At 39.9% G+C, this 25,845-nt stretch overlaps 2 protein-coding genes across 6 annotated transcripts in view; both read right to left on the reverse strand.

Moving 5' to 3' along the window:
* Positions 1 to 691: 691 nt before the first annotated feature.
* On the reverse strand, positions 692 to 14,805 carry LOC149949803 (F-box only protein 31-like). 2 transcript variants are annotated; one of them, XM_090167928.1, is made up of 9 exons: positions 14,586 to 14,805; positions 9,311 to 9,389; positions 8,968 to 9,079; positions 8,386 to 8,550; positions 7,895 to 7,975; positions 7,524 to 7,639; positions 6,947 to 7,106; positions 5,442 to 5,674; positions 692 to 986 (listed from the first exon to the last, which is right to left on the reverse strand). In XM_090167928.1, exons 1-9 carry the CDS (start codon positions 14,740 to 14,742, stop codon positions 818 to 820), a joined length of 1,272 nt encoding a protein of 423 aa, XP_090024054.1. In that variant the 5' UTR covers positions 14,743 to 14,805; the 3' UTR covers positions 692 to 817. The 2 variants fall into 2 exon arrangements, with proteins under 2 accessions (XP_090024054.1, XP_090024055.1); XM_090167929.1 differs by having other exon boundaries at positions 693 to 986; positions 8,968 to 9,044; positions 9,327 to 9,389; positions 14,586 to 14,804.
* Positions 14,806 to 19,472: 4,667 nt separating this feature from the next.
* The window catches only part of LOC149949804 (F-box only protein 31-like), a 57,939-nt gene continuing 51,566 nt past the window's right edge, over positions 19,473 to 25,845 (reverse strand). For 2 of the 4 annotated variants that reach the window (XM_090167933.1, XM_090167932.1), the window contains exons 5-8: positions 25,211 to 25,326; positions 24,519 to 24,681; positions 20,745 to 20,977; positions 19,473 to 19,973 (exon numbers count right to left, since the gene is read on the reverse strand). In XM_090167933.1, the coding sequence (XP_090024059.1) occupies positions 19,805 to 19,973; positions 20,745 to 20,977; positions 24,519 to 24,681; positions 25,211 to 25,326 (681 nt within the window). In that variant the 3' untranslated portion in view covers positions 19,473 to 19,804. The remainder of the gene's footprint in view (positions 19,974 to 20,744; positions 20,978 to 24,518; positions 24,682 to 25,210; positions 25,327 to 25,845) is intronic. The other 2 variants (XM_090167931.1, XM_090167930.1) reach the window with 2 other exon arrangements.

A 25,845-nucleotide genomic window follows, 5' to 3' on the forward strand; every position in this document is an offset into this window, starting at 1 on the left:
AGTATACAATTTCTTCAACTACAGAATAGTATTGCTTAAAAATATATCTTACATATCAAAACCATAAGTATACGGGCGCCAAATTGTCTATCAAAGAATTGAAGGCTAATTTTCAAAGTAAGCATTTTTATTTAATTATTAGCCTAGTCACCCCCGAGGGGCTAACCACTCTTAGAAAATCTGTACACCGGATTACACTTAGATTACCACTGCCAAAGGCAGGGACTTCAAAGATTACGCGTAATCCCATTAGTACAATCAAAGGTACGGCTCTGTACACCGATTACGCGGAGTGATCAGCCCCTCGGTCACCCCAGCTTAGGAATAAAATAAAGTTTTCACGTAATCCGTTTATCAAAAAGCAGTTGCCGGTAGTAGTGGCGTACTTCTGTAATCCCAAGCGTCTGGGAGGCAGAGTTTGTGGATGAGCGTGTGAGGAAGACCACCAATTCCCCAACGGGTGGTCGGAATACTTACAATCATATTGTCGAAGGTGGCTTGAATCATTTCCGGGGTTACTTCCCGGCAAGCGCTTACAATTCGTTGACGCAGATTTTTAAGGGTATCAACCGGTGTGGCGTACACCTTGTCCTTGACGAAGCCCCAAAGAAAGATAGATAGTAAATATTAATAGGTTATGATCAATATTTTTTCGTAAGTACATAGCAATCCATTAAACCCCGAAATATATAATTAAAAGCCCTTGCAGTACACAAATACATGTAGTATTAGAATTATTACTATTTATAAGTATTAAAACTATCACATGTATGATTCAACAACAATTAAATAACATTTCGCACCATAACGTTTAGATTTAGATGTATTTCGCGAATGGCGGATCCGTCACTCTGTAGTACATGTTCATCCAGTTAAGTTCCAGGAAAAGGAAGACGAATGTGTCGTGGTCCAATATCACCCAATGCCCATTCGAAAACCAAGGATTCTGATAGTCCTCTTCCGCAAGCTGGCAAAGACCTTGAAACCTGCAAAAATAGAAGACAATAATTAAAACCATATTTAAGTTTATCTAGTAGTGTGACACTCATTATTTTCCGCGCGTTACGTTTCTACTGAGAACCAGATCTTCAATGACCGTAGTTTCTACTTACCATTGGTACGGTGTTCTTATCAGGAGATAAAATTTCGCAAATATCCATTCTCACCATTGTTTTATGTATTACCCCGTCTACTGTCTATTCCCAATCACTCTAGCACGGGTTCTTTCCTCCCACCCGTTCTCATGAAATCTAGGCTAATGAGGGTGTTTCTCTTCTCCCTTTAGCACGGGGCCTTTCCTCCCACCCGTTCTCATGAGATGGATTCCCTTCTCCCTTTAGCACGGGGCCTTTCCTCCCACCCGTTCTCATGAGATGGATTCCCTTCTCCCTTTAGCACGGGGCCTTTCCTCCCACCCGTTCTCATGAGATGGATTCCCTTCTCCCTTTAGCACGGGGCCTTTCCTCCCACCCGTTCTCATGAGATGGATTCCCTTCTCCCTTTAGCACGGGGCCTTTCCTCCCACCCGTTCTCATGAGATGGATTCCCTTCTCCCTTTAGCACGGGGCCTTTCCTCCCACCCGTTCTCATGAGATGGATTCCCTTCTCCCTTTAGCACGGGGCCTTTCCTCCCACCCGTTCTCATGAGATGGATTCCCTTCTCCCTTTAGCACGGGGCCTTTCCTCCCACCCGTTCTCATGAGATGGATTCCCTTCTCCCTTTAGCACGGGGCCTTTCCTCCCACCCGTTCTCATGAGATGGATTCCCTTCTCCCTTTAGCACGGGGCCTTTCCTCCCACCCGTTCTCATGAGATGGATTCCCTTCTCCCTTTAGCACGGGGCCTTTCCTCCCACCCGTTCTCATGAGACGGATTCCCTTCTCCCTTTAGCACGGGGCCTTTCCTCCCACCCGTTCTCATGAGACGGATTCCCTTCTCCCTTTAGCACGGGGCCTTTCCTCCCACCCGTTCTCATGAGATGGATTTCCTTCTCCCTTTAGCACGGGGCCTTTCCTCCCACCCGTTCTCATGAGATGGATTCCCTTCTCTCTTTAGCACGGGGCCTTTCCTCCCACCCGTTCTCATGAGATGGATTCCCTTCTCCCTTTAGCACGGGGCCTTTCCTCCCACCCGTTCTCATGAGATGGATTCCCTTCTCCCTTTAGCACGGGGCCTTTCCTCCCACCCGTTCTCATGAGACGGATTCCCTTCTCCCTTTAGCACGGGGCCTTTCCTCCCACCCGTTCTCATGAGACGGATTCCCTTCTCCCTTTAGCACGGGGCCTTTCCTCCCACCCGTTCTCATGAGATGGATTCCCTTCTCCCTTTAGCACGGGGCCTTTCCTCCCACCCGTTCTCATGAGATGGATTCCCTTCTCCCTTTAGCACGGGGCCTTTCCTCCCACCCGTTCTCATGAGATGGATTCCCTTCTCCCTTTAGCACGGGGCCTTTCCTCCCACCCGTTCTCATGAGATGGATTCCCTTCTCCCTTTAGCACGGGGCCTTTCCTCCCACCCGTTCTCATGAGATGGATTCCCTTCTCTCTTTAGCACGGGGCCTTTCCTCCCACCCGTTCTCATGAGATGGATTCCCTTCTCCCTTTAGCACGGGGCCTTTCCTCCCACCCGTTCTCATGAGATGGATTCCCTTCTCCCTTTAGCACGGGGCCTTTCCTCCCACCCGTTCTCATGAGATGGATTCCCTTCTCTCTTTAGCACGGGGCCTTTCCTCCCACCCGTTCTCATGAGATGGATTCCCTTCTCCCTTTAGCACGGGGCCTTTCCTCCCACCCGTTCTCATGAGATGGATTCCCTTCTCCCTTTAGCACGGGGCCTTTCCTCCCACCCGTTCTCATGAGATGGATTCCCTTCTCCCTTTAGCACGGGGCCTTTCCTCCCACCCGTTCTCATGAGATGGATTCCCTTCTCCCTTTAGCACGGGGCCTTTCCTCCCACCCGTTCTGATGAGATGGATTCCCTTCTCCCTTTAGCACGGGGCCTTTCCTCCCACCCGTTCTCATGAGATGGATTCCCTTCTCCCTTTAGCACGGGGCCTTTCCTCCCACCCGTTCTCATGAGATGGATTCCCTTCTCCCTTTAGCACGGGGCCTTTCCTCCCACCCGTTCTCATGAGATGGATTCCCTTCTCCCTTTAGCACGGGGCCTTTCCTCCCACCCGTTCTCATGAGATGGATTCCCTTCTCCCTTTAGCACGGGGCCTTTCCTCCCACCCGTTCTCATGAGATGGATTCCCTTCTCCCTTTAGCACGGGGCCTTTCCTCCCACCCGTTCTCATGAGATGGATTCCCTTCTCCCTTTAGCACGGGGCCTTTCCTCCCACCCGTTCTCATGAGATGGATTCCCTTCTCCCTTTAGCACGGGGCCTTTCCTCCCACCCGTTCTCATGAGATGGATTCCCTTCTCCCTTTAGCACGGGGCCTTTCCTCCCACCCGTTCTCATGAGATGGATTCCCTTCTCCCTTTAGCACGGGGCCTTTCCTCCCACCCGTTCTCATGAGATGGATTCCCTTCTCCCTTTAGCACGGGGCCTTTCCTCCCACCCGTTCTGATGAGATGGATTCCCTTCTCCCTTTAGCACGGGGCCTTTCCTCCCACCCGTTCTCATGAGATGGATTCCCTTCTCCCTTTAGCACGGGGCCTTTCCTCCCACCCGTTCTCATGAGATGGATTCCCTTCTCCCTTTAGCACGGGGCCTTTCCTCCCACCCGTTCTCATGAGATGGATTCCCTTCTCCCTTTAGCACGGGGCCTTTCCTCCCACCCGTTCTCATGAGATGGATTCCCTTCTCCCTTTAGCACGGGGCCTTTCCTCCCACCCGTTCTCATGAGATGGATTCCCTTCTCCCTTTAGCACGGGGCCTTTCCTCCCACCCGTTCTCATGAGATGGATTCCCTTCTCCCTTTAGCACGGGGCCTTTCCTCCCACCCGTTCTCATGAGATGGATTCCCTTCTCCCTTTAGCACGGGGCCTTTCCTCCCACCCGTTCTCATGAGATGGATTCCCTTCTCCCTTTAGCACGGGGCCTTTCCTCCCACCCGTTCTCATGAGATGGATTCCCTTCTCCCTTTAGCACGGGGCCTTTCCTCCCACCCGTTCTCATGAGATGGATTCCCTTCTCCCTTTAGCACGGGGCCTTTCCTCCCACCCGTTCTCATGAGATGGATTCCCTTCTCCCTTTAGCACGGGGCCTTTCCTCCCACCCGTTCTCATGAGATGGATTCCCTTCTCCCTTTAGCACGGGGCCTTTCCTCCCACCCGTTCTCATGAGATGGATTCCCTTCTCCCTTTAGCACGGGGCCTTTCCTCCCACCCGTTCTCATGAGATGGATTCCCTTCTCCCTTTAGCACGGGGCCTTTCCTCCCACCCGTTCTCATGAGATGGATTCCCTTCTCCCTTTAGCACGGGGCCTTTCCTCCCACCCGTTCTCATGAGATGGATTCCCTTCTCCCTTTAGCACGGGGCCTTTCCTCCCACCCGTTCTCATGAGATGGATTCCCTTCTCCCTTTAGCACGGGGCCTTTCCTCCAACCCGTTCTCATGAGATGGATTCCCTTCTCCCTTAAGCACGGGGCCTTTCCTCCCACCCGTTCTCATGAGATGGATTCCCTTCTCCCTTTAGCACGGGGCCTTTCCTCCCACCCGTTCTCATGAGATGGATTCCCTTCTCCCTTTAGCACGGGGCCTTTCCTCCCACCCGTTCTCATGAGATGGATTCCCTTCTCCCTTTAGCACGGGGCCTTTCCTCCCACCCGTTCTCATGAGATGGATTCCCTTCTCCCTTTAGCACGGGGCCTTTCCTCCCACCCGTTCTCATGAGATGGATTCCCTTCTCCCTTTAGCACGGGGCCTTTCCTCCCACCCGTTCTCATGAGACGGATTCCCTTCTCCCTTTAGCACGGGGCCTTTCCTCCCACCCGTTCTCATGAGACGGATTCCCTTCTCCCTTTAGCACGGGGCCTTTCCTCCCACCCGTTCTCATGAGATGGATTCCCTTCTCCCTTTAGCACGGGGCCTTTCCTCCCACCCGTTCTCATGAGATGGATTCCCTTCTCCCTTTAGCACGGGGCCTTTCCTCCCACCCGTTCTCATGAGATGGATTCCCTTCTCCCTTTAGCACGGGGCCTTTCCTCCCACCCGTTCTCATGAGATGGATTCCCTTCTCCCTTTAGCACGGGGCCTTTCCTCCCACCCGTTCTCATGAGATGGATTCCCTTCTCCCTTTAGCACGGGGCCTTTCCTCCCACCCGTTCTCATGAGATGGATTCCCTTCTCCCTTTAGCACGGGGCCTTTCCTCCCACCCGTTCTCCTGAGCTCCAGGCTAATGAGAGGGTTCTCTTAATAATCCTTGAAACCCAAGTCTAGTTCTCTCGCTTATAGACTAATGGAATATTATTTTTAGACTGATAATAAACAGGCTACCTTCCAATGCTGTTTTCTGGGAGGGGCTCTTCGAACTCGTGAGAGAGGTCGTCTGGAACTCGAAAGACCCCAGGGGGCGTGTTTGTGAAGTCCTCGTGAATGTAGGGAACATTTACAGCTTCAACCAGATTCAAAGATTCACAGCTCTCTTGATCTTCCCAAGTGATGCCATGCAGAGGGTGGTTGAGGTTTGAGAAAAAGGTCACATTTCCGGCAGGCACGTTTGGATCGCCCTGGATCGAACCAAAAAGGTATTAAGATTATTAAAGGCCCTTGAGCTGAACAGAGTATGGGGACGAAGCGCAAGCTTCTTTATTTCTGATTCCCACAAGATTTTCCGCTTTCGTGGAGTGTCTTCCCCCTTACCGGCTGAAAGGGGTAGATATTACACGAGGAAAACCGGAGGATTTTTTAAATAATAATCAGCTAGGCTTATACCCAAGATGCTATCTAAGGACCCAGTTATCTAGCGACTTGTATAGCCTTTAATAGAGGTGGCCGGTCACAATGCATAGGAGGGTGGTGGCAAGCCTTTCATGTCATGGAGCCAACAGCTCCCTACGCTTACTATTAACTGTTAGCTGCAACAATTTATTATGGAAAGAACTAGAGAGGAAACCAGTTAACCAGTGAGGAGAGGACTCAAGGCAGAAGGAGTAAAAAGCTGCGATCGAACGCGGCTCCTCTTTCCGCGAGGCGAAAGTACTCCTCCAGCCCACCTTCCGGGAATGACGAGGCGCACAGGCTGTTGTTGCCCATTTATCCTTTGTTAACCTGAATGCGTTCTTGCTCAAACTAAAACGTTCAATTTTACCAAATGTACAACGCCATTTTGTATCGGACGCAAAAACATATTATTTTCAATTTTCGAGACTCTTCCTACGACAAAGCTTTAAACTGTATCTCGATGTTCTAAAGTTGGTTAATATCTATTTAAAACAAGTCGCGGCTCTATCATTGCCACCTGTAATATGAAAAGACTCCTGATATTATAGATGGCCATGAATCTATCCGATTCTTCCGAAAACGCGACTTAACTGGAGAGCGTGGTGCCATCTATTTATGGCAAAAGAAGCTAAGATTAAAAATAGCCAAATGATAACGTCTTATTATTTTTAGACAACTTGTACTCTATTTAGTAGACTTAAACCTAAACTATATATCCCGTGTAAAAATATTGGTTTTAATTGCTGTAATTTATGTTATTGACCAATTTACAAATGATCTAATCAACGGGAGAGTTACCTACTAGTACCGCCTTTATTATTTCGACGATAGCGACATCTATTGAAATAAATCTATATACTTCACGTCGAGCCACCACTTGCTTTAAGAAGATAAGTCTTAAGTCTGAAAGTTAATAGGTCTACATTACCCCGATAAATTAGTCGAGTAGTTTAAAACGACAGATAGCGTTAGTGTTTTGGTTGAGGTACAGTTAAAAATTATCGCTTCTCTAAACGGGTGACTAGTACGTTATAAGTTACCCAACTGGCATAACGAACCGTGATTTTCAAGGCTGTGGCTTTGGGTTCGTCTTCGTCGTACGTGAGCATGATAAGTTCCGGGCCATGGACGCTGTATTTAGCTTTGAAGAGCCCTGGTTGTATCGGATAAATTGGTTTCTTACGAGGCACTCTGATTCTGCTGAAAGTGCAGGAATTCCTGGATGCCAATAACGAAATTATAACAGCAATCAAACTCTACAACCTTTCTAATGTTTAAACACCACCATTTCGCTTCGATATGTCCGCCATTGAAGGACGTAATTTTGGGAAATCTATCGGGCTAATGTTTTAAACAAACTGTTGTTTACATCGAAATAACGATATCTCATTGATTAGGTTAATATTTGGAAAAATATTATCTTCAAGTAGGTTACTGGGCTGGCTATTTAGAAAATACCAAACTAAGGAAGTGCTATTTTCTATATTAACGTTCATGGAATTTGTGAAATAATGGTTTGTTGCAAATGGCGCGAAACTAAAGTTTTTTTATGATTTAAAACCTCTTTTATACCCTAGCGAAAATTAGTTTCTATTACTATTCTAAATTTTCTAAAATTTCTTTGATTTTACTTACCAATAGTTGGCCTTAATCAAGAACCTGTTCCGAAGTTCAGCTGGGTTGTCAATTTCCGGGTCGTAACCCGGGGCCGAAGGTCCGTATCCTTGCTCCTTCAGCCACTTTTGGAATTCCTATTAAAAAGGGAGGAATTTCGGTAGGGGTAAATCAGAAATCCCAAACGTTTAGTAAGCAGGTCCGCCGAGAGCGGGCCCGGGCCCCGGGAAAACAATTCTGAGGCTCAAGAGCTCCTATTTATCTGTACATAGCAATCAGTTTTCAGGAAAAAATACTTCTTTTCTTCAAACCCGGGGCCCCAGGTTGTACGGGCCCCGTCTCATCGAGCCTGCTTGCAAGTAGAAAATGGTCCTGTAGAATACAAACTTTACCTCCTCTTGGCTTGTTAAATTTTGAAATGGATTTTCAGATGTCAAATGGCAAACTTCAAAAGCATTTGTGTCGTTTCTTTTCTGAAAACAATAATACGGAACATAACCAGAGGTAATATACTTATGCTTATCAGTAGGTCACTAAGGGAGTTGAAGAATATTTGAGATTTCTAAGTTTGGTCACCCCTTTTTACAATTTGCATAAAAATGCCCCGATATGAATAAAGCTGTTAATAAATAATGTTAATTTTATTTCATTGTAATCACCAACATTACACGGACACGTATTTTTATAAACCTTGGTTTACATCATGGATATGCATGCTTCTATAACAACTAGATACTGTACGATGGTCTGTTACTATTTTGGGCTACAGCAGGGTACACGACGACGACGAGCTTTTCACAACTACCTACCGAATCCAAGTGATTTAGCCACAGAGGGCAGTTACGTACGAACTAAAAAGGTTCATATGAGAGTTTCAATTTACCAGAAGTCTAATTTTGGCCTCCTTTCCAGCAGAGGTCAGAATCAACACTCGTTCTCCGTCCGAATCGAACCCGACCGAGAAGAGCTTTTTTCTCTTCAGAGGATGTCCGCAGCCCAAGAAATACGGAGCGTACAGCTCCATGGCCACCAACTGGCCCTGTTGGTACTAAGGTAAGGAAAAGTGACACAAATTATGAGCGTGACTAGACTACTTTTGCCTTGTTGGGTGTACGTTCACGGTTTCATGTTTGAACGCACCATTTTTAAAGAGAGTATAACGTGTTTTGAAAATTGAGGGGCAGCAAGGTTAATTCAAATCTCCATTCCAAGCTCCGCCAAATCTACACTTTGGTATAATACTACGATAGGAGTGTTCCCCTAGTTTAGTTGATTTTGAACAAATCACCTTCCATTACGCTAGGAGGGGCGCCTGTGGGGAAAAGGCCGAATTTTGCATAAGGTGGTATAGTAGGAATAGAGGCTACTACAAATGATTAACCGTAAACGGTGCTTCTAGCGGGGGAAAATACGTGAAATTCGCGTACTCAACGTCCACCTTTATACTCCCTATTTGAAGTCTTACCTGAATTTCCAGAAGACCACCGAAATATTTCACCGAGGACTGCCAGAGACCCATGAGAAATCCATACGGACGCAACACTACAAAATTAAAAGTATTCTTTTGAGTGACTAGGCTGCGTCAAGTTGATAAGTATTCTTATTCAAATAGTAACAAAGCTTTTAAGAAGATTTATCTTTAAACATTCTTGTTGCAAATAACGATTTGAAAGTTACTATTGGTTCTTCGTCAATCAGCACGCTTAAAATCTATCAAAACTTATTTTGGTGCAAGCCTTTTTCAAGCGAATAACATTACCGATAAGCTTATATTGGATATAAATACCTCTAGAATCTATATTATATACTTGTGGTAATACGTACTTTTCGTGTAGAAATTTCTGGTGCTAAAACGCTTTTCATTGCTGCCCAGTTCAATGTTGTAGTCTGAAATTAATATAAAAGTAACATAATGCACCTACAATGCAACGACATTTACCAAATGCGTGAAGATGGAAACAAGTAAGCCAAGCCGTATATTAGTTCCACATCGACATAGAAATATACTTAATGAACAAAAATCTGATGGTTATTAGTCCAAATAAAACTTTCGATAGCGAGTGCTTTTCATTTCCTCTCTATGCCCAAATTTATGGGCTCCCGAAGGCGGTTTCACTATCGAGAAAGACTTTCATACCATCAGCAGCAGTTGACAAATTTACCACAAAATAACCCAGTTTATTTTTTACCTTATACTAGACCCCGACGCCGCGAAATTTTGATCGGCGGCGGCGAGCCGATCAATTTTTGTCGGCGGCGGCGTGAGCCGGCGTTTCTTTATAAAGAAAAATAATTTTATACTACAGAGTAGAAATCAACCTACCTGTGGTCCTGCTCCTGGTTTAATTTATTTATTCCGAGTATAAGCTTATTTTATTTACTCTAGTTTAGAATAATAATTAACAGCATATAATAATTCAAACAAATCTATTTTTTTTTAAAGTATCAGCTACATTATGTAAATACTACCATCTTGGTAGTTGGAAAATATATCCTATGCCATATGCAATTTCCGTCTTCATAACGTTGCAATTATCCAAAGTAATTCCAAGCTTCGCTACTGCTGATTGCAGAACTTATTTTATGCAACGCTCAAAATCATCATCTCTAACTTTATTACTCATTACTCGTTTAATAAGGTTGAAAAATACAACGTCTAATAAAATAATACACAACTGAAGCCTTGACCCTAACCTTTGACGAAATGACGAAACGCTGACAGGAGACTACCCGAGGTGTAACGCACCAATTTTATTCAAACTCGGGGGTTAAGTAGACCTTAATAAATCATAAAAATTCCCAAAAGGAAAAGTTTTACCATGGCAACCGAACATGTTTTTGACAACACAAAATGGAAAATTCCTTACCGAAACAAACATGGGATTTTGAAAATTCTAAGGGTGGCCACTTAAAAACAAACACAAAAACTAGAAAAATTTATCAAAATTGACGAAAAAAAATTAAAGGACATCGCACTTCTTCTATGGGATTTGGCTTTCGACAGATTTTTTTCCAAATTGAAACATGTTGTTAAGCTTGTTCAAACGAGCGAAATTGTCCATTGCCATTTTTCTTTAGCTATTATAGTTTGTCCAGTATCATTGGTCAAAAGTGAACAAAACTTACTATGGTTTATTTTTTAAAAGGATTCACGGGGCATCGGTTAGCGTTCTACGTTCGCGCGCCGCTAGTCCGGGCTCACTATCAATAGAGTTTTCTTGCCAAGATTTTTACATGTCTACTTCATTATTCATTATTTATTTTCTCGCAAATAATTATTCGATGATTTTTCATACGTGGAATTATTTATTATTCAATATTTTATATGAAATAATAAAATAAAACATACCATAAAAGAAATACTTAAGAAATCAGAATATATATGATTAACTGTTTCGTTTGAATCGTTAAATCCCGCATTCAACACTCGCTGATAAGAAAGAAACAGTCCCACCATAACCGATCAAACACTTATTTATCGATTAAAGTCACGGTCACACGACAGTTAAAACTCAATATTTAACTATTTATTTACTGAGTTCGTTCATCGTGCGATTCGCGCGATCAGAACGAAACCAAATGCGAAGCTCTGTTTAGGGAAGCATCTCAAATCTTGGCCAGAAAACTCTATTGATAGTGAACCTGGACTAGCGATGCGCGAACGTAGAACGCTCTCCGATAGGCCGTGAATTCTCTTAACAAATAGACTAAACTAAGTTTCGTCCACTTTTGAGTTTTGACCGCTGATAGTATCACCCTGATACTGGACAATCTATAGGAGGTAGGGAAAAATGGACAATTTTGCTCCTTTGATCAAGCTTAACAACATATTTCAACTTCAGAAAAATCTGTCGAAAGCCAAATCCCATAGAAGAAGTGCGATGTCCTTTATCAAAATTTTATCAATTTAATGAAAATGGGTAAAAATGCAAATGATTTGATAGAAAATTAATTAAAATGGATTTTATTGATAAAACAAGTTCTGCGGTAGAACGCTCACCTGTCGTTCAAGAGCAGTGGTGTAGTCGGGCCAGGGCGTCGCCCCGGTGCTTTTTTCAAAGGCAGGGCGCCGCCCCGCCTTGGTTTTTCCTTTTTGCCAGGGCGTGCCCTGCCTCTTTTTTTCAACTTGCCATCATTTTTCTCGAATAAAGGGTATGTGAATTTGTTATAAATTTTGCCCGCAGGAAAATACCATAAAAATTTCAAATAGTCACCTAGTCACGGCCAGCTTCGATCACACTAATAATCGAAGTTGGATATACATTTATAGCGGCTGGTACAGCCAACTTCGATTACGTGCGAAATCGAAGTTGGCCGTACCCCGGTAGCGCCCCGGTTCTTCGTTTTTTAGGACTAAACCACTGTTCAAGAGGGCTCGGGTTCGAATCCTGGCCGATTAAAAATTATACTACACCCAATGACTTAAAGAGGGCGCTTTTGGAAAAACCTTTTCCCTGATTCTAAGAAACGGCGTACGCAGTGATTACCCTTTGCCTCGAAAATGCGAACGCGTTCGTAGGCCTGACAGACAGACCCACAGACAGACAGACAGACCCACCCACCCACAGACAGACAAACTGACACGGTGGTTGTATAACCCCTCCTAGGGTACAAAGTCCCCTCGGAGAGGTCAAAATCTTAAATGTGATAAAAATCAATTGTGTTTATCAAATTGACAGAATGAGATAAATTCTATCAAATCATTTGCATTTTTTCTTATTTTCATCAAATTGAAATTTTTTTATCAATTTCAATTTTTTGGAAAATTTTCCCTGGGAATTTTTCAAAATCCCTTGTTTTTTCGGTAAGAAATTTTCCATTTGGTGTTGTCAAAAACATTTTCGGTTGCCATGGCAAAACTTATGCCCGTTGAAACTTTTCCTTTTGGGAATTTTCATGATTCATTAAGGCCTACTTAACCCCCGAGTTTGAACAAAATCGGTGTGTTTGTTTCATTCGTCCGAATCGGTAGCATCACTTGTCCGAATTCTGTCACTAAATTAGTATTTCTTATTGCTGTTTTTTTTTGGTCCGGATTTTTTTTTCAGTATTTCGCGAAAAAAAAATAAGAATACTGCCGTCTGCTCCATATGACGAGAAAACTTTATCATTCTACCCGTGGCGCCGTCTATCTCTCAATGATTCGTTCAAAAAAGACGCGTTTTCCGGCAAAAAGATTTTTTTTTCTTCACAAATAATGGATGGCGCCACGGGTCATATGATAACGTTTTCTCGTCATTTTAGAGGAGACGGCACATTCGTTATTTTCAAAAACTTATTTCGCGGGGAGCAGATTTTATTGGATCTCTAGATTAATATTCCCAACTCAATGGTTTTTTCTTAATTGCTGCTATATCTATATATTGTATATTTTACTTCATATTCGTATTAATATCTATCAATGTTGTGGATATTTTAGGTTAGGTTAGGTTCATGTTAATGTTACTATTTTCTTATATTAAAATATTAAAAAAAAACAATCAATTCCTAATGTTCGAAAAAACGGAAAAACGATTATTCGAACAAATGAAATTCGCCAGTAAATTTAACATAAATTGAACGACTAAATCACCAACAAAAGTTGTGATAAATTTTTCGGGCAAATGAAATCCGTTTTCGGACATACGATCCTGTTTTCCGGCATTCGGACAAATGATCATTCGGACAAATGATCATTCGGACATTTGTACCACCATTCGGACGAACGAAATTCGAACAAATGTACCCAAATCGGTTCGGGAGTCCAGTTTATTTACCAATAGCTTCGAGTCATTTGTATCATATCAATCTGAACGCTTAACAGGAAATCGTCATTTTAAATTAAGCATTATATTCTAAACAACAGTTAAGTTTTTAGTTTCTTTTGCTTATCCCATTATTTACACAACTCTCGACAGAACATTTTCTACCTATTTCAAAAATGTAATTTTGCTTAAAAGGCCCAAATGAAAATAATCATCAACTAAATTTCTCATTTGGCATATGAATTCATTTTCAAAACCCGCTGAGCAAAACATATATTTAAATTTCCCATTAAAACAAAACATTATCGACTGCGTACAGATGGCACCAATACTTAATAATTTAGTGGAAAAGTGGTAAGCACTCTGCCTCGCAGCCAAAGGAGCCGCGTTCGATCCCAGCTTGTGGAACTGGGTGAAAACTCGGAACAACTCCTTCTATGTAGAGTTTGTTCTCTCCCCACTGAGTACAGAGGTTTTCCACCGAGTTCTTCGGTTTTCCCTTTCCATAAAAACAGTTAATAGTAAGCGTAGGGAGCTGTTGGCTCGCGTGGCATGAAGGGCTTGCCACTACCCACCTACGCAATTAAACCCGGCCACCTGGGAAAAAGGCATTAAAAATCGCTAGATGACTTGGGCCTAGGGTTTTGCCTTGAGTATTAGCCTAGCTGATTATTATTAATTTTATATTTTATTATTATCGACTGGGTAGAGATGGCGCCAACACGGAACGGTATAGTTGTTTGTCCGTCAATGTTGTTAATTTTTGACCCGTGATACGCAGATTCGGATTAGGGCTCTAGTTTTCTATTCTAACTCATTAAACGCCACCTCGCCTCTTGTCTTGGCCATAAACGTGTCGTTATGTCGTAATCGAGACCACAATAGCCCCCTGTTAACATATTCCGTTTTAAGAAGGGAATTTTCAGGTAAAACAAAAATGTATAACTTTATAATTTTACGAAATAGAGCTATTTTAAGTCGAAGTTTAATAAATCCCTGCTTTTGAGCCGTATACCGAAAATATTAAATTTTCCAATTTTAGAGCATAACGTTTTTTTGTAGTAAATCCAATAAATAATTTAGGGCCTATATACTCAAGAGTCTACAAAACATTTTAAAGACTTATTATAAACGTTTGACTTCTCATTTTGTAACTCTGCGCTCCTACTAACTTACTAGGCCTAACACATTTTACAACAATTTATTCTTTTAAATTAATAAATTGTGTGAACTTGTTTGTTGTGTAACAATATTTCAAGCTTTAAAATGAGCTAGCTGAAAGTGGACACGTTTTAATGTTTAAAATGAGTTTCAATCTGTCACCAGTGCAACGACATACCCGTATAACACAGTCTTCTCCAAATCCCTTCGAAATCCGTGGTATCTCTGAATTTCCGGGAAACCGACGACAGACATCGAATGTGGTCTGCCTCGAGAAAAGAACACACGTGCAACAAAATTTCTTGCGGAAGATCCTCCAAATGAATTCCCTCCATAATTTACACGGTAAAGTTCCTAAAGAGTACGTTCATTTTCATTCGAAAGCTCGTCATCATTATGCATTCGATTAACTACGAAATCTTAACCAACCGATTGCTATGTTATAAACGAAAAATTTGTATCGCAGGCATGCCGAAGCGCGGAAACCGTGGAAAATAAATGAAAGTCTAGATTATGTTACAAGACGCGGGGTTTTTGAAATTGAACTTCGTGAACTAAAGGAAATTGATGAAATGTATTTAATTTGGCGTATTTTTAATGCCCCCCCCTTTCCTTGACCATTTTTGCTACATCCATGGTTATTTTACTTTTTTTGGTTGTGAGTAGGGGTGGGCAGCAATACAGCTTTAATTTATCTTTATTTGACATTAGTACCATTTAGGTAACCGAATATAATATAAGTAAATTCAGGGCTGTTTTAATCTTTACCGACTTTTTAGAGCTTCGTTGGCCCTATTTTATGGAATCGTAGGCCCTAATGGCTCCTTAAATTTTCGTAGGCCCTAGGCACAATGCCTAGTCTGCCTTATGAATAAGGCGGCCCTGAGTAAATTAGGGTAAAATTTTATATTTACTGATGATATTTCATTTTTATTTTTTGAAAAAGGTAATTAGATTAACTCAATGAAGGACAAATCTTGTACATAATTTAGAAATTAAAAATAAGAAAAAACCACTGTTGTACAATTTCAAATGTTTTATTCAAAAACAGCTACGGCCGTTTCGACGCCAAACACCAGCGACCCAGCGTCGTCGTCAGGCTAATTAGATTGTAAAAATATCATTATTAGAAAGGCTTAACAACTCTCGTTCTCGTTAAGGGTCATTCCTTGTGAAATCGACAAGCGTTGTTGCTCGATAGTGACGGATTTCGCCCAAAATTTTTTCCCTGGTTTATTGACCCTAAATATTAAGCCTCCTGGAGTTTAGCGGGCTAATTTCAAAAATTTAAAAAGTTATGATTTTTTGAAATTTTATGCATTTTGCCTAGATGTTCGTTACTTAATAAACAGTTTTTTCAGTAACATGATTTGTAAAGCTCGTCAAAATATGAAAATTGGTACTCTTAGCTAAAACGATCTACAGATTTCGAATTTGGCTTCCAATTTACTCTATGGGCTCTAGTTTGTGATATAAGAGCTGTTTGGGGGGGGGGGTAGCGCAAAACATCGTTTTTACAAAGGGGTCCATCTCAGAATTCAATAAAAATTTCAAATAAGCACCTCCTTGCACATAGAAAGGTTCCTCTTAAATTTGGTGTTGGCGACCAAATTATTTTTATCAAAACGAATTTTTTGAAATTGGTCATTTTTCGCGTTTTTCGCAAAACTGCGGTGTACGAGCTGAATAGTGGTGGCACTTATCATTTATTAAACGAAATATGCCACATCCAAATTCAACGAAAATTTCCAATAAGCACCTTCTTACGTATATAAAGGGCTCTGCCAAATTTGGTGTTGTCGACGAAACTATTTCTATCAAATCAAATTTTTTTGAAATTGGGCATTTTTAGCATCTTTCACAAAACTTCAGTGCGTGAGCTTAGACGGGGTGGCACTTAATATTTAAAGATCCCCTCCATAACCAGAAATTTCGACTACTTTTTATTTCTAGGTTTCAAAGAACTTAATTTTTAATTTTCTATTCTTATTTTTTATGAAATATTTTAGAGATGAAATATTTAAAATAATAAAAAAAATCAACAGATAATTTTAAATTAAAATCCTAATTTACTTTTTTTTTAAAATAGTGTCTTGGCCTTTAATAAACACTCATTAAAAAAGTAGTAATGCCTTCCCCTTGGTGATTTTGGACGATTAACAGGGCAAAGTATTTCACACTCTGGAATCCAGTGCTTGTCTTTTCGATTGGGCCAGTTATAAGAAGTTGAGCTACCGTGAGGGTGAATGAAAATGATTAGTGATTCTCGATATTTGTCATTTGTTTCCACAACATTTTAAAATACTTATTATCAAAAAATAAATACGGTAGCTCATTAGTGAATTTATAATTATATATATATATAATTATATACATTAGAGGGCGTAACAGAAGCATAGTAGAAAACAGGGTTGCCTGTCAGAAGAACTTAAGATGCTCAAAACGCTAGCACGTATGAAGGTACAAGTAGTCTACCCTGTGTAAATATATAAACCGTGATAATAGTATGAAACCCGGAAATCGCGCCAAATGTATTGTAATAACCTTACCTGTATAGTGTATAAGTAGGCGACGCGTCTAATAGTACGGACTAATTTCCCGACATATATGTAGACCGTCCGTCCGTCCCCAATGATTGCATTGCTAAATACTGAAAATTTTGAATGTTGCCTTTTTCGTTAAATAAATATTAAATTCCACCCAACCTAAGCTCACGCACTGAAGTTTTGTGAAAGACACTAAAAATGGCCAATTTAAAAAAAAATGGTTTTGATAGAAATAGTTTCGTCGACAACACCAAATTTGACAGAGGCCTTTTGATACGTAAGGTGCTTATTTTAATTTTTCGTTGCATTTGGATGTGGCATATTTCGTTTAATAAATGATAAGTGCCACCACTATTCAGCTCGTACACCGTAGTTTTGCGAAAAACGCGAAAAATTACCAATTTCAACAAATTCGTTTAGCTCAACTTCTTATAACTGGCCCAATCGAAAAGACAAGCACTGGATTCCAGAGTGTGAAATACTTTGCCCTGTTAATCGTCCAAAATCACCAAGGGGAAGGCATTACTACTTTTTTAATGAGTGTTTATTAAAGGCCAAGACACTATTTTAAAAAAAAAGTAAATTAGGATTTTAATTTAAAATTATCTGTTGATTTTTTTTATTATTTTAAATATTTCATCTCTAAAATATTTCATAAAAAATAAGAATAGAAAATTAAAAATTAAGTTCTTTGAAACCTAGAAATAAAAAGTAGTCGAAATTTCTGGTTATGGAGGGGATCTTTAAATATTAAGTGCCACCCCGTCTAAGCTCACGCACTGAAGTTTTGTGAAAGATGCTAAAAATGCCCAATTTCAAAAAAATTTGATTTGATAGAAATAGTTTCGTCGACAACACCAAATTTGGCAGAGCCCTTTATATACGTAAGAAGGTGCTTATTGGAAATTTTCGTTGAATTTGGATGTGGCATATTTCGTTTAATAAATGATAAGTGCCACCACTATTCAGCTCGTACACCGCAGTTTTGCGAAAAACGCGAAAAATGACCAATTTCAAAAAATTCGTTTTGATAAAAATAATTTGATCGCCAACACCAAATTTAAGAGGAACCTTTCTATGTGCAAGGAGGTGCTTATTTGAAATTTTTATTGAAAACGATGTTTTGCGCTACCCCCCCCCCCCCCCCAAACAGCTCTTATATCACAAACTAGAGCCCATAGAGTAAATTGGAAGCCAAATTCGAAATCTGTAGATCGTTTTAGCTAAGAGTACCAATTTTCATATTTTGACGAGCTTTACGAATCATGTTACTGAAAAAACTGTTTATTAAGTAACGAAACTCAAGCCAAAATGCATGAAATTTCAAAAAATCATAACTTTTAAAATTTTTGAAATTAGCTCGCTAAAGTCCAGGAGGCTTCATATTTAGGGTAAATAAACCAGGGAAAAAAATTTTTGGGCGAAATCCGTCACTATCGAGCAACAACGCTTGTCGATTTCACGTGGAATGACCCTTAAGCGTTTTTCTCTACACTGGAAATCAATGTCAATGATTACTGAAGAAGTCGCTGTTTAATTAAATTTCACCGGACGTCAGTAGATGGCGCTAGTCGTGTGCCAGTTTTTAAAATAAGAGAACCCAGAACTACGATAAAAAACATGGGATTTACAAAATAAAAGTGAGTGTTAATTTAACCGAAAAAACAAACGATTTTTGCCTAATGGCTAGTCCTTGGGTACAAATTCATTAAAATCATGATTTTCATGTTATTTTAAACGTAGAAAAGATTTTTATTATCCGTTGAGTTCAGTAACTCCGCCCATCATAACTTTTTGGCCATACGAAATCTTATTAGTCTTTACTGTCTGTGTATTTTCAGACCAAGACGTCATTACGGTTTTCTACGCTTCTTAGCCCTTGGAAACATTTTTAACCTGCTTGTGCATAACCAAAACGACCGAAATTCACTCAGCTGCGAATTTTCAACTAGCAGACGCTTTGTGCCTGCTTTGTAATTCCAGCAGCTAAGAATCTTGTAGCGTTGTTTGCTATGTGGCCTGGCAGTCATCGTCTTAGTTATTTTTTCCTGTGTAAATTGAAAGTTTCCTATGTTTACTCTACTGACCAGGAGCGGATCCAGGCCATCAAGTAAGGAGGGGCGATCATGGGCATTCAAAAGTCGTCTGCTATTTCTTCACAAATTTAGTTGGCAGGTATTAAAGTAGATGGCGCTATCGTTTCTAAGCTCGAAGCCTATATGGAGCGTGAAAATGTAACGTAGAGCTCTTATTTTCGTTTGCTTAAACGAAGTACTTTCTACAACTAGAAAGTCTAGTATACTCTAGTCTCTATAAATATATTTCAATAACTTCAAAAATTGTTATGTTTTTTTCAAGTAATCTAAGGGGGGGGGGGGGCGATGGGGGCGATCGCCCCCCCTATGGATCCGCCCCTGCTACTGACTTAACGATAAGTGAATACAACAATTTATTAATATATTTATTTATAACATTCAATGTGTTAAGTATATACATAACAATCCAATAAATAAAGCTATATGAAAATACATTGTTTTTCATTATAATTAAAAGACTTTGCGGTATACTATTAGTATTAGTACTATTAGTACCTATACTAATAGTACTAAAACTACTAGTACTAATTCAATTTAATTGTATTAGTACTTATACTAATAGTAGCTAGCTGACTGGGGCCTAAGCTGTTGCCTGGGTTATTAGACTAGCTAATTAGCGTTAGTGCTATTTGTATTTGTAATATTAGTATTATATTGTTTGCATAGATAGAAAAGACGGCTATTATTATCAAATATATGTTTCAGCGACAAGAAAATAAATATCTAACAACAGAACATTAGTATTCTTCCGGGATTTAGGTGTATTTCGCGATTGATGGATCAGTGACCCTGTAGTACATGCTCATCGAGTTAATTTCCAGGAAAAGGAAGGCGAAAGTGTCATGGTCGAACACCACCCAATGGCCTTTAGTGAAACAAGGATTCTTATAGTCGTGATTCGCAAGCTGACAAAGACCTTGATACCTGCCAAAATAATTAAAATCAAGAACTTGCTTAGGTTACCAAAAATATCTATCTTGATTTCAATCAGCATTTCAAACAAAAAATCATCGATTTAAATCAGCTATTGTGTATTTATGAAAATATGCAAAATTAATTTATGTAGCATTAGCAATTCCGAGTAAATTTAAGTACAATTGGAAATTAAATTTTATTAAGAAGAATATAAATTTTAGTTTGTATTCAAATGCATTTAAATTATTAAGGGGAGTTTGAAGCTTCATATTTATTTGTGGATTAATGAAGTAAAATTTTTTTGCCACCAGGTTAAACAGAAGCTGGCGCTAGTTACGTTAAAAGCAAGTAGTAGCGCTTGTTAGTAGACAATTTTTCGATTTCGTTTCAAACTCTTCAATCACTTTCCCAGCAGCAGAAAGAGACAAAACATTCAAAAATTAATAAACCCAAAACATCTATACTCAAATCGTGTAAAAAGATTTCTTCGATTTAAAAAAAAAATACAGCAACCCTGATTCTACGACACTGAACACCATGGAGAAAATGTAAGGAGTCGTTATGTAAAATAATTTTAAAGCATCACAAGCTGGATGACAAGAAAGAGGTTCGAAACCGGGTCTTTTTCCGAGTGTAATGACGTCGAAGTTGGTGTACTCACGCTTGTTTACCATTTATTTGTTAGCCACCCAACTCTCCGTGTCTACACATAGCTATCAGTAATCCTCTCGACTAACTTACTTATGGAGATGATTATAGACTTATGGTTAAATGGCAAACCTTCCGATGCTGATTTCTGGGAGGGGCTCGTCGAACTCGTCCTCGATGTCCTCCGGTACTCGAAATACCCGAGGAGGGATGTTCAGGTAGTCCTCGTGGCTGTAGGGGAGATTTTCGGCTTTGAGTAGATACAAATTTTGACAGCTCTCTTGATCATCCCAAGTGACATCGTGCAGAGGGTGGTTTAGGTTCGCGAAAAAAGTTACTTTTCCGGCCGGCACATTTGGATCGCCCTGGAACGAATTAAACAGAACCCTTTTCAGAAAAACAAATAACCAAAAACGTCTTGTGTGTACTGAGAACTTATGAGTCTACCTTCCATGATCTACTACTCAAACGGAAACTCTCCATTTTCCGAATTGTATCGATCGGGAAAAATATTTTCTTTTATCTATCAAGGGGATTAGTATCAAAAGGGACGGTAGTCCCTATGCAAGGTCCGGGTATAGAGCACCTACCCGAGCACTTGCTATATTATCTCGAGTCAGAATGAAGCCGATTTTACCCCCTCGTATCTCAAAAACTATAGATCGTATCAATCCAAGTGACACATCGTTTGAAAGGTTACAGGCACGCGACAAACATATACGAATGCCATCGAACAGGGTTGAGGCGATGTTTCGTAGTAATGGGGCAAAGTTAGGCTTAATTTTTCTTCTTCTTTTTCCATCTTCTCCTCGCAGACCGCTCTACAAGAAAAACTACTGAACCGATTTAAATGCAATTTGGTAGACATTTTCAAAATAAGCTCCCATTGTGTCCGTCTAAAGGAGAAGTTTCTATCTGGTATAGTTCTTGAGCTACGGCGACAAATGTACAGTTCAGCGAGTCGGTAACGAAACCATGTAGTAATAAACACATAAGAAGTACTAAACCGGAGCGACCAGCGATTTAAAAAAATTAATGCAAAATGTTTGAGCGTTGATTCTAGGTGAAAAAGTGGCGCTGTATACGAAAAAATAGTCGTGCAAGTCGCAGATTGGACAGTTAGCTGCCAGAGGGCGTTAAAGGTCAAAATGCCCGCTATGACGGATATACTTGGAAACTATGTATGCAACATATTTATAGGTGGATTGTAGGTAAAAAGGGGCGCTGAGTTCGAGTGTCAGGGTGGGGGTTGTCCGCCATAGGGCGGTCAAGGTCAAAATGGCCGATACTAGGGAAATAGATTAAACATTCGAATGCTACTGATTTATGGGTTGTTTCTAAGTGAAACAGGTGCAGTGAGTTCGAAGTGTCTCGCCAGTGTCAGGGTGGGCAGTGTGCTTCACTTCTATTGTTATAAACAAAAAGGCACAAAATCCACCCAAAAACCATTCGGTTAAAAATGGCAAGGTCCTTTAAACAAAAACGTCACGTCCTATATTACTCTAGGCCATAAAAGTCGTGAAATCAAATAACGGGCAAGATCTGTAATTATATTCCCATAAACGTCATAAACTGGACTTATTTGTCGACAAGTGATGTGCTCTGAAGTAATATGCTAGACCTTGCGCGTCCTAAGTGTTTTACTGACAAGGACACTACCTGAGGTGTTACACACCGATTTTGTTCAAACTTGGGGGATTGGTAGACCTTCATGTAACTTGAAAAATCCTAAAGGGATTTTATTCAATGGGCAACGGTTTTGCCATGGCAACGAAAAATGTTTTTGACAACATAAAATAACATGGGATTTTGACCGATTTCCCTGTGAAAAAGATTTAAAAAATTGATAAAAATGTGACCAATTTTTGGTATTTTAATTTTTATTCAATTTTGTAAAATGTTTCACGGGACCCTTGGAATCGGTCAAAATCCCATGTTATTTTCAATGGGAAAATTTCCATTTTAAGTTGTCAAAAACATTTTTCGGTGCCATGGCAAAACCGTTGACCATTGAATAAAATCCCTTTGGGATTTTTCCAGTTACATGAAGGTCTACCAATGCTTAGAGTTTGAACAAAATCAGTGTGTAACCTCAAAGATAATGGCTAATATTAGAATCGCATTGTATCAAATACACCGTTAAATAAATTGGTTTGAAAAACGGTTTTTGGGATGTTCGCAAAGCATTCTGGGAAAGAAAGAAACACACTATTGGCTGAAAATGCTATCTCTCGCTCATGCGCTAGAACGTATTTTCGGCTCGATGGTCGAGACAAGTTTTCTTAGCTTAGCTGTAACGATTCTAGTGATACAAAATAAGTTAAATAATTTACCAAGTTCATTAAAGAAAAAGGTCAATATAAGATAAAACTTTTTCTTAAGAATGTATAAAGAGTGAACAAATCATAAAATTTACAACGTAGCGGACGAAAGGCAAGCATAAATATCAAGAATTAGTTTCTAAAAACGATGTAGATGGCAGCATTACCTAATCACGGGACCATTTCAACCTCCCGACTTTAAAGTTTTGTTTCGTTCTCGCAAAACGTGGCCCGGCTTGTTTATTTTATTTATAGATGCATATATTGTTTAGATCGAAATCTATTATCTACTCAGTTTAAATTTACTCTTTTACCTTAAAAGCATAGTAAGCGAGTTTCAATAATCAGAGTCAACATAACTTGGCAGTGAAATAAACGTTGGCACGTGTTTAATTCTTGTCTCGCTCAAAGTACCACCTTGTCCAACCGAGACAAAATAAAAACACTCGATAAAATTACTGAAACTCTCCGTACTAGTGGTACTCGAACATTTCTGTACATTATCGATAGGTGGCGGTGCGACCATTGAAACTGGCAAATTACTTAAAGCAGACAAGATGTTAACTGCAGTGACGTAATTACAGCAGACAAGATGTTAACTGCAGTGACGTAATTACAGCAGTCAACAACTTGTCTGCTTTATTTAATTATGTTTTTAAGGTAAAAGAGTAAATTTAAACAGAGTTCAAATGTTTTATGGTTGTAGAAAGGATTTTAACTCAGTAAAAACACTTAGGACGCGCAAGGTGTAGCATATTACTTCAGAGCACATCACTTGTCGACAAATAAGTCCAGTTTATGACGTTTATGGGAATATAATTACAGATCTTGCCCGTTATTTGATTTCACGACTTTTATGGCCTAGAGTAATATAGGACGTGACGTTTTTGTTTAAAGGACCTTGCCATTTTTAACCGAATGGTTTTTGGGTGGATAATTAATTAATTACCGAAAAGTTCAATTGAACTTATAAGTTAGTTCCAGCAACTTTAATTAAAGTTGAATTTAACGATTTAATTATTTAACTTTTAATTAACGAAATAGATTGTAGATTCTTAAAAATTGTGGTAGGAAAATATTTTAAATAAATGATCCTACCAATGACGTTACTGTTTGAACAGGATCTTTTTATGGAGAGGTCAGCGCACTCTCGGTCTAATAATAATAATAAAATAATAATAATCAGCTAGGCTAATGTGTCTATTGCGACACTATCGAAAGCTTCAGGGAAAAAATATCTGCGCTATTTTACGCCATCTATTTTGGTACGCCAAACTACACTTACTAAATTATATGCATCAATTTATATTATCGTATTAATATAATTATGTATTTTTATTACCTTAATATTAATATAAATAATAAATAATATTTTAACGACAGTTATATAATATATTAAAATGACGTTTCGTAGCATAATTTAAAAGTCATATTTGGCGCGACGACACTCTGTTATGTCCCCCCACTAGGAGCAGACTACGTTTGTGACCTCTTCACAAAAAGATCCTGTTTTGAATTTCACTTGCGAATTTTACTGTGGGTAGACACCTAAGTTCTCAGTAACTAACTAACTGATATAACTTACAGTAATTTTTAAGGCTGTGACTTTGGGTTCGTCGTCGGCGTACGTGAGCATAATGAGTTCCAGTCCGTGGTCACCGTACTCGGATTTGAAGAGCCCTGGTTGAATGGGGTAACTGGGTTTCTTCTGAGGCAAACCTTTGATTCGCCTAAAAGTGCACGAATTCCTGTACAGAAATAACAAAAATATATACGAACCAGAATCTACAAACTTTCCAACGTTTCAACAAAGAAAACAGAGGTAACTAACAGTTTGCTTCGCGCCAATACATGGGCATTGCCCCTCACTACACTAAATTTTAAATATGAGTGTGAGACCCTACTAATTTATCGGGTACATTTTCAAACAAACATTTGTGTGGCGTGTCATAACTTTATCTTATTGATAGTATAACTATTTCATTTTTAATATTGCTATATTTTGAAATATGATTTCTTAACGTAGGGTACCTTAGCTGGTGTTTTAGAAAATATCAACAAAAAAGAAAACAAGCGCATTTTGTGTATGTTTTTTTTTGGAACGAGATGCAAATATACCTTTTAACAAACCGCCATGACATAAGTGTTGCCAGTAATGGGTTGTTGAAATTAGAGCCGCCAACATGTTTGGGCTATTAATTTGTGTATTGTTTTATTATGGAAAGCCTCTTTTAACCCATGTGAAACACTCGCTAATCCTTATTAGATTTAACTTACCAAAAGTTAGCCGTAACCAAGAATCTGCTCAGTAGGTCCGCAGGGTTGTCAATTTCCGGGTCGTAACCCGGGGCCAAGGGCCCGTAGCCTTGCTCTTCCAGCCACTTGCTGAATTCCTATACAAAACGTTCAACGTTATTTAAATCACAAGAGTCAAAGGTCTTGAAAACAGGCCCGTCGAGTTCTCGGTTACCTCGGTATAAGTCCAATTGGTCGAATTTACCCCGAATTGATCGAAAATGAAAATATCGAATTGCTTTTGATTGGCACAATTTTCAATCAGACTTTTAATTGTTGTAGAATGGATCGAACGTTTTTTTGGTCGAATGGTATTTAAATACTGCTTTGGTGGATATTTTATTAGTAATTTTGTAGTAGGAAGATCTATTTGGTCCGAGTTTCGCGTATTTTTGTTTGCTCGAAGTCCTATCGGTACGAGCTTTGGTAAGTATTTAATTTTCTTCAAATTTGTTTAGGGTTTAGCTTTTTGTTCCCTTTTCTTAATGAACTAATCTACTTATTCGCTAATTTTATCATCCTTTGCATTACAGTCCATATGTGGTTCCTTTTAACTTAACACTTGTAGTAGGAAATGTTGTTTAATTAGATCGAATGATCAAATTTGGTTAGGTTAG

Source organism: Leiobunum rupestre, chromosome 3 (assembly GCF_980474605.1).
Source record: "Leiobunum rupestre chromosome 3, qqLeiRupe1.1.hap1, whole genome shotgun sequence".
NCBI lineage: Eukaryota > Metazoa > Arthropoda > Arachnida > Opiliones > Sclerosomatidae > Leiobunum > Leiobunum rupestre.

What these genes read in the sequence shown, in the direction of transcription:
- LOC149949803 (XM_090167928.1), bottom strand. Translation starts at nt 14,742, where the DNA reads ATGGAGGGAATTCATTTGGAGGATCTTCCGCAAGAAATTTTGTTGCAC. An exon ending in ATTTAACAAGCCAAGAGGAG is followed by an intron (nt 7,640 to 7,894) that starts GTAAAGTTTGTA and finishes CCTTTTTAATAG; the next exon opens with GAATTCCAAAAGTGGCTGAA. An exon ending in CCAGAAAACAGCATTGGAAG is followed by an intron (nt 987 to 5,441) that starts GTAGCCTGTTTA and finishes CTATTTTTGCAG; the next exon opens with GTTTCAAGGTCTTTGCCAGC.